A 13,696-nucleotide genomic window follows, 5' to 3' on the forward strand; every position below is an offset into this window, starting at 1 on the left:
TTTAAAATGTACTAGAATCCTAGAAATACGAAAGTGGTTTACCTTCCGTTAAGAATAATTGTCTTCATATTATTTTAATTTTGAATAAATATTTTCTTAATGATATTGAATAACGTGATTGTTACTATTTATGTAAAATAAATAAATGTTAATTATTCAAAAAAAAAAAAACAAAAGATTCATAAACTTTTCTAAGAAATAAGTATTTTTTTTAAGTAACGTTTTGGATTAAAAATCCGGGGCGTTACAATTTTTTTGATAAATGTGTTGGTGTGCTTTCTAAAGTAAATTTAGTTCATGAAAAAAATTTTGAAGAATGGATTGGGAATCTTAAAAACCATTTGTTTGCCAACTTGAATACTTGCTCTTGTGTTAAAAATAAAGTTAGTATTTTGAGATTTTCTATGAAGGGTAAATGTTTGCATGTGAAGTTAGTTGATACTTGCACTACTACACCTCTCCTTACTCTTTTTGTTATTGACAAATCCTTTAAACTTCCATATGATACTCCTAATTTGTTTGAGGAACTTGTCATGTTTCAAAAAGAACCTTCATGTGTTTATGATGAAAGAAATGTCTATGAGGCTCAACTTGTTTTAAAGCCTTTCAAAATACAAAGTAACTTCTTGTCTGTCACCAATTCCAATCAGATGAAGGTAACATTGGTACTTAATATCAATTTCAAGAGGTATAATTTAATCTATATCTTGAGAACTCCTTATATTGAAAATGAATATGTTGGATTGTTGAATGCAAAAAGTAAAGTTGTGCTTCACCTACTTGGCACATTTGGTGGTTTTTCACAATTTCCATTTGATCCGGTGGCAGCGTTAACATTGTTCTTCATGTATTGGACTTGTGTTTTTCTTCTTGTAAGTTATAATTGAGCTAAATTCGAGGTCGAATTTCTTCTAAGAAGAGGAGAATGATGAGAACATAGAAAGCATAACCAAGGAAGGAAGCATAGAGAATATTCAAGGTCTTGGAACTCCAATAACAAGAGCAATGTCAAAGAAGGAAAAAAAGACTATAAATAACTTGATAGCCACTTTATTTGAATCAAGTCCAACTCATGAAGAATTGAAGCCCAAGATAGTAAATTGTTTAATCCAAATTAAAGAAGTTAAGGAATGAAGGTTGCATTTATGTTATCAAATTTTAATATTAGTTTTAATTAAAGTAGTAGACTGAATTAGTAAGAAAATTTGTGTCTAATTATAAAAACTTGAGTTGGGAAAAATTTAGAGAACTTGTAAGGAGTGATGTGACTCGTGATCAAAATGTTTTGGATCAGTTAGTGATGTGACTCGTGATCAAAATGTTTTAGTGTGTAAGATATGTACAGGTTAGGATGGCAAGTTGGGGGGCTTAGTGGAATTGGCGTAGTAAGTTGTCTAATAGGATGAGGAATTAGTGGTAGAATGTGCCACATTGCTTGTTTATGTTGATGTGCAGGTTGAGGCTATGGACTCATGGCATTGGAGCAATTCACATTCTAGAATTTACTCCGTCAAAGAGATGTATCAATGTTTGGCGCAGAGGCTTGGTGACGAACCGACTACTTTGTGGGAGATTGTTGGAACAAATTAGTATCGTTAAAGGTTTCCATGTTTGCATGACGATTGTTGAGTAATCAACTTCCTACAAAAGATAACTTGTCGCGAGGCGCCGTAAATCAAACTTTTGGTTTATGCCCGAGAGGATGTGGTATGAAAGAAAATTTCAATCGCTTGTTTTGTGAATGTCCAACTTTTGGCCCATTGTGGGGTCAACTACTTGGATGTTTAAGTATTTGTGATACTTTCTCTGACTTTGTGCTAGATAATGCTAAAGAGTTTGAAGGGTTAGGTGGTTATCGTAGGAAGCGACATATACTTTTTAATCTTATTTGATTAGTTTGTGTTTGAGTTTTATAGGAAGCAAGAAATCACATTCTTTTTCGACAAGAGGCTTTTGACGGTCATCGATTGTTGGAGCTAAAAAAATGATTTGAGTATAATTTCAATCAATGGGGATTCCACCTGTGATGTTGCTTACCTATCTATTTTTTTTTATTTAAGGTTGATGTAATTTTTTTTGGGGTAGTTGCCCTGTTTATTTTTGTTTTGCTTGGTTGATGATGTTTTGTATACTTTTTGTAGATGTTTTGTATACTTTTTGTTTGTTTTTGTATTAAATCATGATTTAGGATAGGGTCTCATATTTTAATAAAAATCGTTTGGTTGTTTAAAAAATAATTAATTTCAGATTTGATCAATCTATTTCCATCAATTCACTGAATTAGTTCTTTAATTTTAAAATTTGACATTTTTTTTGTTTTTCAGATTTTTGAAGTAAAAAATGACGAGTTGACATATTTTAAATGAAGGGGTATACGATTTCATGATATAGAAATATTTAGATGCATTAATTATTCATATGTCATTAATTAAATTACAAAAATGAAAAGAAAAAAAAATTAAAGTTAAGTTTTTATAGAGTTTTATTGCGATTCCATTGGTGTTAATCATTCTATATTACCGTATCATATGTCACGTAATTTAAAACATGTGACAATGCAATGTTTTAATTAAAAAATCATAATGAAAAAACAAAACTATCAAATTTTAAGATACAAGGACTAATTTCATGAATCAATAAAAATAAATGATTAAAAATACAATTATACTTAGAAAAAAAAAACAAATATATCAATTTATATCAAGTTTCAAGTCTTTAACTAATTGAGTAATCCAAACCGACCATAACTACTCTCCTACCTATATAAGACAATTTGTATAGGCTGTTTCCCTGCTATTAAATCACCTCAATAACTGATTTACCTTTCTAATATGAACATCCAGTGTTGAAAAAGAAATTGAATAAAGAAAAAGATCACAAATCATTAACAAGACATGAAGGGAAGATTCACTACATTGAAACATGTCATTGAACATTTTATCTACAGACATAAATATAAATCTCAAATAATAATATATAAACAGCCAATAAACATGACTCTACTGACCCCTCATTTTTTTAAGTTTTTATATCTATAATGACAGTTCTCTTTTCAGAAATTTGAACCCCTTCAAGTTTCATAACAATCCTTGTAATCCATGTTCTTGGATCCTTTGCTTCTGGCCTTCATTTATCATGTGCCATGTTTTCTTCCTTTCTTCTTCTCCTATTCCGACCAGCTCCTCTACGACGGTGCGGCCTCTGATTCCATCCCCGACTATCATTCCTATCATTTTGCCTTTCATATTCTTTAGCAGCACAATAAGAAGCGTAATTTTGTTCGGCAGGGGTCGCACTGTTATTTTCATTGACGTTAACTTGGGCACCTGAAACCAATTCAGCTTGTTTTGGCGCGTCTTTTTCAAAGTCCCCCCATCCAATGCAGAAAAATGACTGATTCACAAGTAGAGCGTCGCCGAGGATCACAACCTCTGCATCATTTTCTTTGTCACTAGGGACTATTGCGTCTCTTTCCAAGTCTAGAATAAGCTCAGGGTCAATAGTTGAACTCCAATCGATATCGTCAATGTAAATGTCAGGATCAGGCAACGGTATGTCACAAGGAAGCCCATTGATTTCGGACCAAAACCTACTTTTTGCATTGTCGAAGGCTTCTTCACTAGCCGAATCATTCCAATTAACGACGTTGTCGTACAGATACATATACTTCTTGGTTTCTACCAGCTTTTCCCATGGAACTGAGCCAACCGAAGAGCAAAACATCTTCTCCCATCTTGGCACAGTTGGCTGCCAAATACCTGTGAACCAAAAATAATACAACTATTGTGGGTGAATTCAAGCAAGGGCGTTTAACATAACAAACCAAAATAGTAATGGGGGAAAATGCAGCTAAAAAATCGGTATTTGCAGTTGCGAAGACATCCGAAACTGCAATATTGCAGATACCATTGTGGTTGAAACAACAATTTACAACCATGTAATGTAGTAATAGTAATGAATTGGGTGTCTCTTAGTATAAACAAATTAAGTATATAGTTGGCATAAAAGGATATCAATCAAAATAAGAAGCAAAAAAATGGAAGAAAGAAAATGCCTAAGAAAAATTAATGAATACAAACCACATCAGTAAACAAATCTACAAGAACAATATGTCAATTATCATCTTTCAGAGGTATTTTCCAATCTACCTGCACATGGTGTAGTCTATATTCTCAAAAAGCTACTTTATTAACATATGAGGCATAGGAATGACTAGTTACAAAAATTTTGAAGAGAATTATGTAGTTATAATAACTTATAAATATCTAGAACAATAATTTCCCTTAATTTTTCCATGATTGAAACATGTCTTCAAAAGATTCGGTTAATAATTTCTAAAGAATAGCAAAAATTTAGGCAGCATACATTTGAAAATCAACATAGATGACTTTATGACAGAGCAGAATGTACAAAAGATCAATCATTAAGCTTCCTTGTTTCAATATTTTTCTGAAATAGGGAAGTTTTTCAATACGACAGAGCCTCTGATTAAAAGATGCCGACACAGTTTCAGTTCAAAAAACGAAAGACACCGAATCCATAAAAAATCAAAAGTACAAAAATAAACTAAAATGGAAATTTAACCACCTTTGCGCTATTCTATTTCAAGAATATAACATAGGTTAATTGAGTAGTAAAACACCATGAAAATTTCCAAAATCAAGAAAGTTTTGGTTCAAAACACGACAAAGATTCAAATTGCTACAAATACACAAGCTATACTAGAAAAAGAAATTTAGTTAAACCATAAGCTTCGTCAATTTGATAATCGAATAATGTAGGGACCAATCAAATAGATGGACATGCAAAACATGAATATTTTAACCATCGAACTTATAAAAAGAAGAAAGAAATTATACAACTTCAGTACTTCAAAGCCTTCTCATGATCATTAACCCATTCAATTACTTCTTATACTTCAAATAATACTTAGTAGTTTGAAGTTTTAACAATCAAAAGCTCTACCGTTGTAGTATGGTGCAGCATAGGGAAAAACAATCCAATTAATATATCTTCTCAAATCTAGTTCAAAAAAAGCCATGTATGATTAACTCAAAATTTAATACAAAACATAATGACAACATTTGAACTACTTAAAGCAAGTAATAACTCTAATGTAAAGAGAGAAAAAAAAACTAATTACTTAAACAAAAATGGGAACATAAAAAACAAATATAATAGCTCATTCAATTCACAACATTTAAAACCCCAAAAAAAGAGAATAAAGATATACACTATCTTCAAACCAAAATCTCAATTAAACACATTAAAATGGAGAATAGTTGCGATCATCAATTCTATGTATATTTGAATTGACAGTGAATTTGTTCATCAAACCACTCCATTAATTAATCTAAACATACTACCCAATTTTTTTCTGGAAAATGAAAAAAGAAAAAAAAATAATAAGAGAAAGCATTTAAATAAGTAAAGTAGTAGAGTAATTACTGAAAGGTGGTTTGTAATTACTGGAATGATGTTGAGGTTGAGGAACATGTTGTTTTCTCCTAGTAGTGATGGCCATAATATGAAGAAAAAGAGAGAAAAGAGGGTAAGTGAGTATGAAAAGAAATTTGGGAAAAAAGAAGAAAAGAAGGCGGAATAGGTGCAGAGAAAGACAAAAACGTGAATTAAGGAGGTTGGAGGAAATTGATTAGCCATTTGTTGAGAAGAAGGAAAAGGAATTAGTAACGCCATCACTAACACCATTCTTTTACCACTATTATATGCTGTTGTATTCTTCATCAATTTATCATGTTTGGCCCATGGTTTTGAGTATTTGAATTTGTAACTGTTATTCTTTATGGTTTATCTGAGGGTGGCTATATATGTATCTCATCTGTGATTTTTCTTGCTCACACTCTCCAACCATCTTCTAGAACAATCTCACTACTTTGCAAACAAAATGCACTTATATTTCTTCCACAGCGGATTTTAAATCCACTTTCATGTTCAATCTTAAATATTTTTAGTTTAAAATTTTAATTAAATATATTAATTTTTGTGCGAACCTACAAATTGATTAATGAAACCATAAAATAGTTCACAAAAATAGAGAGAAAATGCAGTATGTAAAAGAAAGAAATTTTTTAATGAACAGAAAAATTAAAAGGAAGAAATTTGTATAAAAGAACATGTTAATTATTTGTCATTATATATACGGTTACTTTTTTGAAACATGCAATTTTTTTTAATCACATTTTATAAAAAAAAAATATATATTTTTTTTAATCATATAATTTATGCAGTTAAATGCAGTCATGTGATTAGTGATTTTTTATTTATATATTTATTTTTTTGATACAAATGTGATTGTAGATTTTATTGGGTGCATTTGAGCCACAAAAGTCCATTTCATTTATGTGCATAACAACACTAATTTTTTAGAGCATAAATTTTTTTTTTTCTGTCACAAAATATTCAATGTTTTTTTTTTTGAAATACAAAGTATTCAAATTATGAATCTATTTGAAAAATAGGTAGAATATACTTGAAAGAGATGTTTTTTTTTTTTTGAAATACAAAGTATTCAAATTATGAATCTATTTGAAAAATAGGTAGAATATACTTGAAAGAGATGTTTTTTTTTTTTTGAAATACAAAGTATTCAAATTATGAATCTATTTGAAAAATAGGTAGAATATACTTGAAAGAGATGTTTTTTTTTTTTTGAAATACAAAGTATTCAAGTTATGTATCTATTTGAAAAAAAGGTAGAATATACTTGAAAGAGACTATTTTCATTTATTGCATTCGAAAATAAAATATTTTAGGTAAGTGGTTAGTATCATAAGAAATGAATAATTTGATAGATAAGTATCATGTGTACTATTTTATTTGAAGCAATGCAATTTTTTATAGTGTAGATACACGCTAAGATATCTAATAAATCATCAAGTATCCATCTCAAAAATGTTTCAATGTCAAATATGTGCAGGTTAGAGTTGCAAGTTAGGGGCTTGGTGGATTTGGCATAGCAACTTGTTTGAATGAGATGTAGAATTAATGGCAGAATGTGTGGCGTTGCTTGTTTCTGTAGATGTGCAGGTTGAGGCTAAGGACTCATGGCATTGGAGCAATTCACATTATGGAATTTACTCTGGCAAAGAGGTGTATCAACGTTTGGCGCAAAGGCTTGGTGAAGAATCAACTACTTTTTGGGGAGATTGATTGGAACAAATTAGTGTCGTTAAAGGATGTGGTATGGAAGAAAATTTTAATCACTTGTTTTTTGAATGTCTAATTTTCAGCACATTGTGGGGTCAATGACGTTTAGGTATTCATGGTACTTTCTCTAACGTTGGGCTAGATCATGGTCAAGAGTTTGAAGGGTTCGATGGTTATGGTAGAAAGTGGCATACATTTTTTTAATCTTATTTGGTTAGTTTGTGTTTGAATTCTGTGGAAAACAAAAAAAACTTATTCTATTCCGGCAAGAGGTTTTTTAGGGTCGTCGAGTGTCGGAACACATTAAGTTGCTCAGTTGATGTTGGTTAAAGTACAAAGGAAAATGATTTAGGTACGATTTCAATCAATGGTTGTCACATCCGTCATGTTGCTTACTTTGTTCGATTGATGATGTAATTTTTTTGGGGCAATTGTGAGATGTGTTTCTATTTTGTTCGATTGATGATGTTTTGCATACTTTCTATTTGTTTTGTATTCTGTTACGGCTTTTGCTAGGATCTCATATTTTAATATAATTCATTTGATTGCTTAAAACAAGATTTAATTTCACTTATGATCCTTCTATTTTCATTAATTCACATAATTAGTCTCCTATTTTAAAATTTGACATTTCTAATCACTCCCTAAAATTTTTGAACTAAAAAAATGATAAGTTGACATATTTTAAGTGATGTTGCATATGATTTTATGATATAAAATCATTTATATACATTAATTATTCGTATGTCATTAATTAGATTACAAAAATGAAAAAAAAAAATCGAAGTTGAAAGTTAAATTTTAGTGTATTTTATTGCAATTCCAATGCAGAAAAATGACTGATTCACAAGTAGAGCGTCGCCGATGATCACAACCTCCGCATCATTTTCTTTGTCACTAGGGACTATTGCGTCTCTTTCCAAGTCTAGAATAAGCTCAGGGTCAATAGTTGAACTCCAATCGATATCGTCAATGTAAATGTCAGGATCAGGCAACGGTATGTCACAAGGAAGCCCATTGATTTCGGACCAAAACCTACTTTTTGCATTGTCGAAGGCTTCTTCACTAGCCGAATCATTCCAATTAACGACGTTGTCGTACAGATACATATACTTCTTGGTTTCTACCAGCTTTTCCCATGGAACTGAGCCAACCGAAGAGCAAAACATCTTCTCCCATCTTGGCACAGTTGGCTGCCAAATACCTGTGAACCAAAAATAATACAACTATTGTGGGTGAATTCAAGCAAGGGCGTTTAACATAACAAACCAAAATAGTAATGGGGGAAAATGCAGCTAAAAAATCGGTATTTGCAGTTGCGAAGACATCCGAAACTGCAATATTGCAGATACCATTGTGGTTGAAACAACAATTTACAACCATGTAATGTAGTAATAGTAATGAATTGGGTGTCTCTTAGTATAAACAAATTAAGTATATAGTTGGCATAAAAGGATATCAATCAAAATAAGAAGAAAAAGAATAGAAGAAAAAAAATGCCTAAGAAAAATTAATGAATACAAACCACATCAATAAACAAATCTACAAGAACAATAAGTCAATTATCATCTTTCAGAGGTATTTTCCAATCTACCTGCACATGGTGTAGTCTATATTCTCAAAAAGCTACTTTATTAACATATGAGGCATAGGAATGACTAGTTACAAAAATTTTGAAGAGAATTATGTAGTTATAATAACTTATAAATATCTAGAACAATAATTTCCCTTAATTTTTCCATGATTGAAACATGTCTTCAAAAGATTCGGTTAATAATTTCTAAAGAATAGCAAAAATTTAGGCAGCATACATTTGAAAATTGACATAGATGACTTTATGACAGAGCAGAATGTACAAAAGATCAATCATTAAGCTTCTTTGTTTCAATATTTTTCTGAAATAGGGAAGTTTTTCAATACGATAGAGCCTCTGATTAATAGATGCCGACACGGTTTCAGTTCAAAAAACGAAAGACACCGAATCCATAAAAAATCAAAAGTACAAAAATAAACTAAAATGGAAATTTAACCACCTTTGTGCTATTCTATTTCAAGAATATGACATAGGTTAAATGAGTAGTAAAACACCATGAAAGTTTCCAAAATCAAGAAAGTTTCAGTTCAAAACACGACAAAGATTCAAATTGCTACAAATACGCAAGCTATACTAGAAAAAGAAATTTAGTTAAACCATAAGCTTCGTCAATTTGATAATCGAATAATGTAGGGACCAATCAAATAGATGGACATGCAAAACATGAATATTTTAACCATCAAACTTACAAAAAGAAGAAAGAAATGATACAACTTCAGTACTTCAAAGCCTTCTCATGATCATTAACCCATTCAATTACTTCTTATACTTCAAATAATACTTAGTAGTTTGAAGTTTTAACAATCAAAAGCTCTACCGCTGTAGTATGGTGCAACATAGGGAAAAACAATCCAATTAATATATCTCTACTCAAGTCTAGTTCAAAGAAAGCCGTGTATGATTAACTCAAAATTTAATACAAAACATAATGACAACATTTGAACTACTTAAAGCAAGTAATAACTCTAACGTAAAGAGAAAAAAAAACTAATTACTTAAACAAAAATGGGAACATAAAAAACAAATATAATAGCTCATTCAATTCACAACATTTAAAACCCCAAAAAAAGAGAATAAAGATATACACTATCTTCAAACCAAAATCTCAATTAAACACATTAAAATGGAGAATAGTTGCGATCATCAATTCTATGTATATTTGAATTGACAGTGAATTTGTTCATCAAACCACTCCATTAATTAATCTAAACATACTACCCAATTTTTTTCTGGAAAATGAAAAAAGAAAAAAAAATAATAAGAGAAAGCATTTAAATAAGTAAAGTAGTAGAGTAATTACTGAAAGGTGGTTTGTAATTACTGGAATGATGTTGAGGTTGAGGAACATGTTGTTTTCTCCTAGTAGTGATGGCCATAATATGAAGAAAAAGAGAGAAAAGAGGGTAAGTGAGTATGAAAAGAAATTTGGGAAAAAAGAAGAAAAGAAGGCGGAATAGGTGCAGAGAAAGACAAAAACGTGAATTAAGGAGGTTGGAGGAAATTGATTAGCCATTTGTTGAGAAGAAGGAAAAGGAATTAGTAACGCCATCACTAACACCATTCTATTACCACTATTATATGCTGTTGTATTCTTCATCAATTTATCATGTTTGGCCCATGGTTTTGAGTATTTGAATTTGTAACTGTTATTCTTTATGGTTTATCTGAGGGTGGCTATATATGTATCTCATCTGTGATTTTTCTTGCTCACACTCTCCAACCATCTTCTAGAACAATCTCACTACTTTGCAAACAAAATGCACTTATATTTCTTCCACAGCGGATTTTAAATCCACTTTCATGTTCAATCTTAAATATTTTTAGTTTAAAATTTTAATTAAATATATTAATTTTTGTTCACTATACTTTTCTTATGTTTAAAATGAAATAATTAAATATAACCTTAGTCACACAATACTTTTATTTGTGTATTTATTATTATAATTAATGTAGTGGAAAATATCTATAGATAAAAAAAATGAAAAATATTAATTAAGAGTGATATATATAATATCAATTAGAGGGTACAATTAGAATAAAATAATAATTAATTTATATAAAAAATAGAAATTTTAGAAACAATTTGTTTTTTATAAGCATGTCATTCATTGTGAGGTGAAAAGAGAATTTAACAAGAATAATTCAGTAAAATGTTATTCTCTATTTTTATTTATTTTATTTGTCTCACAATGAGTGACTGAATTGATCATTAATATTTGTATTAAAATACTTTTATCAAGTATTAATATATTCACTATTTTGACTAATGCGAAATGAAAAATATTAAATTAGAAATGGACTATTCATGTTATAATTATTTTCAATAACTTATTTGTACTAAAATATTAAATTATTTTAAGTGATAATTTTTTAAAAACAAAAGCAAATTGAAATTAAATTTAATAATTAGTTTCAATAACTTTTTTCATACTAAATTTGAAAATATACGAAAGCTACAAAATCAAAAGGTTTACACCTATTGTTTTGTATATACAGTGTCTATGAAAAAATGGAGCTTGCAAAAAAGAAATTAAGTTGTGCAATCATTAAAATCTAATTTTTTTTTTTTTTTATAAAAGTTTGTAAAAAATTGTGCTTTGTAAAAAATTGAAAAAATATGTATAATTAATAGGTGAGGCTTACTACAACGTTTTTTTTAGCTGTGACAACAATAATAAAGTGTGGCGTAAGTAAAAAAAATGTGGCCTAAAGGTTAGGCAACGGTTTACAATGTGTTTGTTTAAATGGTTGTGGTTTATTCTTTACGGCAACTGTTTTTTACTTTGGCACACGAATCCTAAATAACTATTGTTGAAACACTCAAAGAGACGACAGTTTTTTGAACTTTTAAGGCCACGATTTTATGATTTGATTTTTCCAACATTTCATACATGTTGTATATGCAGTTAGGCCACTATTTTATGTACCCTATTTCTATTTCAGACAACACATTTATAATATTGTCAAAAACATGTGTACCTTATTTTTGTTTTCAGAAAACACATTTATAACATTGTCAAAAGTATAGACAACCTTTTTTGGTCTAAGACAATAAATTTGTATGTGTTGCATATAACTTTATAGCTCGATTATTGAAACGTTGCTAACAGTTTTAACCCACACTTTTTTAAATGTTGCCTATGTGTTTAGGTCACGCTGATAAAAATATTTTAAACCACACTTTCTATATGTTGTCTAACATTTCATACATGTTGATTTGATTTTATGATTTTATTTTTCCAACATTTCATACATGTTGTATATGCAGTTAGGCCACTATTTTATGTACCCTATTTCTATTTTAGACAACACATTTATAATATTGTCAAAAACATGTGTACCTTATTTTTGTTTCAGAAAACACATTTATAACATTGTCAAAAGTATAGACAATCTTTTTTGGTCTAAGACAATAGATTTGTATGTGTTGCATATCACTTTATAGCTCGATTAATGAAACGTTGTTAATAGTTTTAACCCACACTTTTTTAGATGTTGCCTATGTGTTTAGGTCATCGTGATGAAAATGTTTTAAACCACATTTTCTATGCGCTGTCTATACTTTTAGGCCACAAACATCAAATGTTGCATACTTTTTTAGTCTACATTTTTCTATGTGTTGCATATACCTTTAGGCCACGATCATGCAAATGTTGTAAGCCTTTTTATGCCACACCCTCATCATTTAGACAAACATTGATAATTAGCCGTTATTACTTATAGCCCATAATTGGACATTAAATAATCGTTATTGAGTAAAGCACAAAATAGTTAAACATAATCATGTATTAATTAAAGTATATGTTACCAAGAAGAACAATTGTCTTATCAAAATATTGTAACACAAATAGTACTAGGCATCCAAAAAAATCCACTACATGATTTGATCAATTGTTATCATTGTTGTAAAAACCACCAAGTTTTTTATTCCAAAAATGCGACAACCAAAATTTTTATTGCCAAAAAACAACCAAGTCTTCCATATATTTCACTAGCTTCATGTATCTTGGTGATGATCTTTAAGTCTAACCCAAAAAATATATTATATTAATTATATGAATATAAGTAAAGGAAAAATATACAATTATAGCAATGAATATTAAAAAAATGAATCACAAATTTTCATCACAACAACAAAACTAGTGTTTTAACACAAATGATCTAAGATTTCAGAATGTTTGATAGATGTTGAATCTAGGAGAAATCAATCATATCTAAATACCAATAACTAATTAATTTTTGCCAATGTTGCTTTATATAACTAGATTTATACACATTAGGCATAGATAATTTTGGACCAAATCAACTATGTGTTATCTAAACTTATTTTATTTTGGTATTTTAAACTATCTATTGCAAGAAAAGACTAGAAACATATAACAAGTACTAAATATCAACAAGTTATAAGTCTATCAGATACCTAATCATAACAATAAATCAACTTATCTAATATCTTAGTTAAGTAACTCAAACTAATATACTTATACCTTTTCAGAAACATGGGTTGATGCAGAAGATTGATGTGTCACACTATTTGCAATGCGTAAAGTATGTCCCATCATGTTATCAACAAAAGCTTCACTTAAACTTTGGTTTTCTGCTTCAAGATACATTTTAGACGCTCATCATATGCTTCCATCAGTTTCTTTGTAAACGACTCATATTTTTCCATCTTTTCCTTCATGCTACTAATTTCACCTTCATTATATTTCTTAATGTTAGCAATCTCTTCATTTTTTAACATTGTTGGTGTAGCTGTTCTCCATAACAACAAACTCTATCGGAATTTTCTTTACCAAACAATGATTGAAAGTCTTGGTTGGGAGGCTCACTAGAGTTATGGATTGATTCTTGAAGTTTGTCGGCCATATCCCTTAACTCCCCTTGACACTCACATAAAAAAAAAAAAAAAAAAAAACCCCCACCATTAGCCTA

At 29.7% G+C, this 13,696-nt stretch overlaps 2 protein-coding genes across 8 annotated transcripts; both read right to left on the reverse strand.

The window, feature by feature from the left end:
• Nucleotides 1-2,845: 2,845 nt before the first annotated feature.
• On the reverse strand, nt 2,846-5,890 carry LOC101512193 (uncharacterized). 5 transcript variants are annotated; one of them, XM_027331145.2, is made up of 3 exons: nt 5,718-5,890; nt 5,449-5,507; nt 2,846-3,780 (listed from the first exon to the last, which is right to left on the reverse strand). In XM_027331145.2, exons 1-3 carry the CDS (start codon nt 5,743-5,745, stop codon nt 3,127-3,129), a joined length of 741 nt encoding a protein of 246 aa, XP_027186946.1. In that variant the 5' UTR covers nt 5,746-5,890; the 3' UTR covers nt 2,846-3,126. The 5 variants fall into 5 exon arrangements, with proteins under 5 accessions (XP_027186946.1, XP_027186947.1, XP_004516367.1 ...); XM_027331146.2 differs by having other exon boundaries at nt 2,846-3,758; nt 5,718-5,880; XM_004516310.4 differs by lacking the exon at nt 5,718-5,890 and having other exon boundaries at nt 2,846-3,758; nt 5,470-5,711.
• Nucleotides 5,891-7,871: 1,981 nt separating this feature from the next.
• On the reverse strand, nt 7,872-10,514 carry LOC113783901 (uncharacterized). Of its 3 annotated transcripts, XM_027331149.2 has the most exons (3): nt 10,331-10,514; nt 10,062-10,120; nt 7,872-8,393 (listed from the first exon to the last, which is right to left on the reverse strand). In XM_027331149.2, exons 1-3 carry the CDS (start codon nt 10,356-10,358, stop codon nt 7,962-7,964), a joined length of 519 nt encoding a protein of 172 aa, XP_027186950.1. In that variant the 5' UTR covers nt 10,359-10,514; the 3' UTR covers nt 7,872-7,961. The 3 variants fall into 3 exon arrangements, with proteins under 3 accessions (XP_027186950.1, XP_027186952.1, XP_027186951.1); XM_027331151.2 differs by having other exon boundaries at nt 7,872-8,371; nt 10,083-10,514; XM_027331150.2 differs by having other exon boundaries at nt 7,872-8,371; nt 10,062-10,514.
• Between the last annotated feature and the right edge of the window lie 3,182 nt (nt 10,515-13,696).

Source organism: Cicer arietinum, chromosome 4, assembly GCF_000331145.2.
Source record: "Cicer arietinum cultivar CDC Frontier isolate Library 1 chromosome 4, Cicar.CDCFrontier_v2.0, whole genome shotgun sequence".
NCBI lineage: Eukaryota > Viridiplantae > Streptophyta > Magnoliopsida > Fabales > Fabaceae > Cicer > Cicer arietinum.